The sequence below is a fragment of the Aedes aegypti genome, chromosome 1, assembly GCF_002204515.2.
Source record: "Aedes aegypti strain LVP_AGWG chromosome 1, AaegL5.0 Primary Assembly, whole genome shotgun sequence".
Taxonomy (NCBI): domain Eukaryota; kingdom Metazoa; phylum Arthropoda; class Insecta; order Diptera; family Culicidae; genus Aedes; species Aedes aegypti.
The window spans coordinates 298,057,884-298,063,972 of record NC_035107.1 but is presented as its reverse complement, the minus strand read 5'-3'; the positions used below and the strand labels follow the sequence as shown (position 1 = coordinate 298,063,972).

General features: G+C 42.3%; 1 protein-coding gene across 1 annotated transcript; it reads right to left on the bottom strand.

Annotated features, from left to right (window-relative positions):
- Window positions 1-1,225: 1,225 nt before the first annotated feature.
- LOC5565926 (exocyst complex component 5) lies at window positions 1,226-3,647 on the bottom strand. The gene is made up of 2 exons (XM_001650252.2): window positions 3,481-3,647; window positions 1,226-3,417 (listed from the first exon to the last, which is right to left on the bottom strand). The coding sequence occupies exons 1-2, from the start codon at window positions 3,511-3,513 to the stop codon at window positions 1,306-1,308; spliced, it is 2,145 nt and encodes a 714-aa protein (XP_001650302.2). The 5' UTR covers window positions 3,514-3,647; the 3' UTR covers window positions 1,226-1,305.
- Between the last annotated feature and the right edge of the window lie 2,442 nt (window positions 3,648-6,089).

Sequence of the window (6,089 nt, the reverse complement as noted above, 5' to 3'; positions counted from 1 at the left end):
CTCAATTTTCTCAGCTTTCGATCCCTTATTCTTCTTACCAATCCTATAATTCCTTTAAAAAATCAGAGGGGGTTGTGTACAAGACACGACCGCATGACGTTAACTACGCCAAGTGATTTTTTACATTTGAATTTTTGTCGATTGTCATCAGGGATTGAATCCTGAGAAAAATGAGAGAATTTCTCACGTATCGCTCTCTGTAACTATCATAACATGCTGCACATTATGAGAGACTTTATCGTATACTGCTACAACTTTGATCAGATTGGGGGGATAGTAGTGCATGATAAAACCCCTCTAAACATGCTCCAAGCCTGGAGGACACTATTGCTATTGGAAGTTCGTGGATTGTTTGTCGTGCCAGTAAAAAAAATAATCCCCAACGGTAAACAAGCGAGAAAAATGGATTTTATCATCGCTCTCTCATTGGAGCTCTCGCTCGCTGCTTCAATTTAACAGACTTGTTACACCTTGCGATACAACGACGATCGTGGACCGCAACAGATGGGATGTTTGTCTCTGCTTGCTTTGATCGTGCTTCATACTCAAATTAGAGCGAATTCTGCAACGCCTGATTGTCATAATGAACCGATGCATGAGTTCACTATTTGACTTTTGAGCGGTGCCGTGTTATTTACGTGACCATGGCAATAAGTGAATTCGGCACCGCTCAAACGTCAAATTAGTGAACTCGTGCATTGGTCCATTGCAGCCTTCCTATAGTTCGAAATCTAACATCATATCACGACGGTCGCAACATTTTAGATTTTCAATTGACACCCAGTATATTGCCGTAAGACGTAGTTAACGTCAAAAGACAAATGCGCAAAGGAGCAGAAATCGGTCTGCTTTTGTAGTGCACTTGCCAACCCAGAAGAATCGTGGGTTTGGTTGCGTAAGAAAGGGGTCGACATTTTCCCAATTTTCGATAGTCTATCGTCAAAAATCAAAAGTTTTCTCCATTTGAGTAAAATGTTGTATAAATTTCCGACCAATTGGTGGAAAAATATTGAAAACCTACCGATAAATGAGTTAATAGTATTCAAAATCTTACGTAATTTCGTGACGGTCGCAATATTTTAGATTTTCAATTGGCACCCAGTATATTGCCGTAAGACGTAGTTAAAGTTAAAAATCATCAATCGAAGAATTCCATAAAGAATATCTCTAGAGTATTACTTATAAATACCGAAAAGGATTTCTTCACATAACATTTTCAACAGAATGTGATATACTTTGTTTATTGTTCATAATAAATACTTGGAATATAACTTTGATATTAACGATATTAATAATATAACTCACCTAAACGTGTCGCTGATCGGAAATGCCCTTCAGCGAGTTCGAGATCTTAATCGACTTGTAATCGCTGCGCAACTGTATAAAGTTCATCACCACCGACTTGTCCAGATAGTTGAGCGTTTCTCCCCCGCAAACCTCCTGCAAGTTCTCCACCTTGACCAGCAGCAGGTTGCACAACGCGTGCAGCACATCGAACAGCTGCGTCACCAGCGGAGATTGCAGCGGCCGGGCACTCTTCCGGTACTCGTTCACGTCGCAAATGGCGCACATCGCCCCGGCCGTATTGTACTGGAACTGCTGCAGATGCTCGTAGATCACCCGATGGTAGCGAACGCCGAATTCGGTCATGACCGCCGACAGATTCTCGCCATCGATCGTCCGCTGGATGAGGGTGATCAGCGGGTTTACGTACTGAACGACGGACAGGCAGGCATTCGAGGCCACGGTATCTACGTCCGAGTCCGGCTTGAAGTCCGTTTTCTTCTGCTCGTTCTGCAGGAAGGTTTTGACCCAGCCAAAGATGGCATTCAAGGTGCGCTCCAAACCAGTTTCAATCTTGGTTTCGATAGATTCAAGGTAGAAGCGCTTCTTCTGGATGCAATCGGTGTACTGGGCTGTTGAAAGGACATTGGGAATCACACTGGCATTGTAGGTTTTCTCCAGCAGATGGACGATGGTGTTGCACTTCTGGGCCACGTCGAAGAAGTAGATCTGTGGCGTAGACTTACACTCGGCGATCGGAATTGCCTGCAGTCCCAGATCGAGGGCATAGTCGACGTGCTCGTGAAGTAAGAATCTAAGCAAGATGTCGGCCAGTTTGAGGATGTTTCGGGGAAGATCAACCTCCTTGGACAGTAGACAGCATCGCTCTAAGGCACAAGACGACTGCTGCAGGAGATTGATGGCCAACTCTTCCGATAGGAACGTTTCCCCTCCGTAGTCTTCTATTTGGGCAATGTTAATGTTCGTACGAGCTCCGATCAAAGCTTGCATATCGCGGCGAAGTTCGTGGAACCTCTCAACTTGCTTCTTCTGATGGTTTTTGTTCTCGTAGAATTTCCGCAGCTCCAGCTGACATCTCGCTTCCAAACTGCGGCTTTCCACCTCAATGTAGGATGCCAGATGTGAGGAGAAAATATTGGCCGTGAGTTTTTGAAGTAAATCGTCGTCGGATTCCTTCATAAACTCTTGCAACTCGTTCGAAAGTTTCAATGTTCTTGAGTACAGTTCGTACAACGTCTTCAGATACTTTCCTTCGTCCTTCCGATCGTCCAGCTTGGTCTGAACAAACTGATTGATCTTCAGCTGGTAGATGTTTAGAATGAACTTGCTCATCACCTGATCCGGTGCGTTGAAAACTTGCTTAATTATTTTGTAGTTTTTGTGGCATAAAGGGACAATCCCATCAAAAACGTCCCGTCCTCCATAGGTGACGGCCTGACTCTGCTCGATATAGACATCAATAACCTGCGAATAACCCTTGAACTGCGAAAGAATTGTCGAAATCTCCTTCATCCGGTCGATGTTCTCCATCTTCTGTGCCGTGGCAAATTCCTCAATCAACTGCATCTCGATCTCGTCGTATTTGCCCTCGATCTTCTTCTTAGCATTGGCAAATCGACTCGCAGGCAAATCCTGCGAAATCATGTACAGCTTCTGAATGATATCCGCCGCTTCAAACAGCCTCCCCTTATCGCTGTACACGTCATTCACAATCGGCCCCGGCATCAAAAAGTCCCCCATATGACTCAGCAAGAGCTGCGCTTCCACGGCACGGCTCCTCGGAATGTTCACATTTTCCAGCTGCTCCCCCAGGTGAATGACCTTCCCGGCCACCGAATTGATCTTCTCGTCCAGCTGATGGAAATAATCCACCGAGATCTGATGCTTGGCCACAAACTTATCGATCGCCTTGACGAACACTTTCTGCTCGTCTTTGAGGGCGTCCTCCAGTTTGTCACACTTGCGCTGCTGCCGCTCCTGGAGGATCTTCAGATCCTTGATGGTCTCCACGAACGTCTCGTGCAGCAGGTCCGGGTCGAATTGGTCCGAGCCGATCTCGTTGTTGGTGCGCCAGCAGAGACGTTCGATGAATTCCTCCACCTCGAAGGGGTCCTGAAGAATGGCCAATCATTAGAAACGAAATTCGGACACTGCAATCTGACGGAAGCTACAAACCTGTTCCAGTTCTTCCACGTACTGAGAAAGCATTTCAAACTTAAGGAAAATTGCACTTTTTCACTAGAAAGCGATCAGTTTGTATGGAAAACTGTTTTCCTACGGCAGTTTGTTTATATTTCGGTCGTTCGATTTATTCACAACTTGGCGCTGAAAAATGCTATGCGCGCAATGTTTTCATCCGCTTGATGTGACAGACAAAGGCCAGGGTCGGCCCATCTCGCCCTATCTGGACCTAATTTTAGCTGACTACGCCCATTCTTGAAACTACCATGGAAATTCATACCAATTTACTATGTTTACGGTACACCCCACCGCATTACTAGTACATTTGACCGTAATAATTTACAACAATCTGATTCCGACTACAGACATGGTAAAATCAAGCGCATTTCTGGTCTGCTGAAAATTGCCGGTGCGAGCGCTTAAGTTAACCCCCTAAAATGGTAGTTTTTACAGGTTATTACCGCACAATTTTTTTGCGTGTATCCAGTTATCCAGTAAGGGTAACGACTGTTTATTTCGGTCATAACCGCTAACAATAGAAATATTGTGAATTTCCTTGGAAGATGGATTTGAAGGGATATTGCTTCAGCTGGTTTGAAATCAGCGGTAAATTGCAAGGGGCACTCCAATACATTCAGGCGATATGAATACCCAAGTAACCACAAGCATTATAACATTGCACGTATTCTACTGCATATCAACACATTGATGCAACATTGCTTTCATTCAACAAATTTCAAGAGCTGTCAAGCAATAAAGCATTAACCCTACATTACAAATGTATCAATGCACTAACATCACTTTATAAATTGTACTGCTGCATTGATATTACTTTATAAGTTGCTTCATTGCTTTATCGTCCTTTTGCATTAATTTAACTGTAAAAGTGCCCTTTTCCACTTTTAAACTACTTTAATGGTAGGCTTACGGCAATGCAGCTGCATTATATATGCAATTATATAATGCTCCATGGTTACTTGGGTATCCTCTAACTCAATAGGATTGTGGCTCGCAGTTACTCACAATTCACATAAAACATCTGTGAATAGACGATTCTAGATGTATCCATTACATTGAAGTCCAGTTTCGAACACATTTCTAAATATTTGATTGAAATTGAAGTAATTGAAAACTTTACCAAAATAAAATTTTCCAAATATACATCAAAACGCCCCTCAAAATATGCTTCCCTCCAGCTCGTAGCATAAGCAACATAAACAAAATTGTCAAAAGGAATCAAAACAAACCACACAAAAATCGTGGTTGTGAAAAGGCAATCTCGCGTACGTGTTTCACCAACGGCAACGGTGTATACAAAAATGTCAGAGAATCAGTCGATTTCGAATAGGTACATCTCTCTCTTTCATCGACCGACGATTTGGACGGCGATTTGAGGAACGGCGGTTTAGAACCGCCGTGTCCAATCTGGAAATCTCCGTACAATAATACACCATAGAATAAGAATGTCGCTATCGGAACATCTTTTGCTGGCCGACATTATTATCGTAATGCCAGAATTCACACGGATATTACAAATTGCTACAGCCGATAATGTTACCAGAATCTCAGAATTGGCGGGGCGTAACCTCAGAATTCCTAAGCAAAACTCAAAATACCTTCCGAAATATCAAAACTCATATAGTTTTTCCATGATTTTTTGTTATCATAGTAAGCCATGAATTTTAATTTGAATAAATCCTCATTCTGTCTGTAACGATAATCATAATCAGACATGTTTTATTTTGATCTAAGAACCTTTAGGCACAGACAAACAGACGTAACACTGACGCCATTTCCATCGACCACTCATTTAACAATAATTTCAAATTCGCTATGTTACATATCTGACAACCAGAGGCGCGCGCATCGTTTTTCTTCGCGTTTGACGTTTCACACTACCGCCATCTGCCGGTCTTGTTGCACGAAACACCTTTTTGTGCAACATGCTCACCAGATGATGATAGTGTAAACTGGGCGATGGATTTTGAAGAAATTTGTTCTAAGTGTTACGTCTGTTTGTCTGTGCTTTAGGTTACATTAATGAATGTTTGCCCCTTTGCCCTTTACTGGCATATACCTAGGTCCCATCAACATAGTATACTAAATAGCTTAAGACATCCCGAAAAATCCTTTTCTTTCCTGTTGTATAAATGTATTCACTAACCTTGATACTTCCCCAAACTAACACAGTTTTTAAAATAAATACAATATTCAAAATGTAAACAATGTAAAAAAAGAAAAGATTTCGGCTCTGTTATGCCCTACGGCACCCGAGCCTGCCTGAATTCCTACCGACATTCAAAAATTCCTAGAAAATAACATAATTATCGTAATGCCAGAATTCACACGGATATTACAAATTGCTACTGCCGGTAATCTCACCGTAATCTCAGCATTGGCGGGGCGAATGTTTTCAGAATTCCTAAGCAAAACTCAAAATACCTTCCGAAATATCAAAACTCATATCGTTTTTCTACACGGGAAAAAAATCTGTGGTAAAAATAACTATTTTAGCTTACTACGCCCATTCTTGAAACTATCATGGAATGTCAGACCTATTTACTATGTTTAAGGTACATCCCACCACTTTACTGGTACATTTG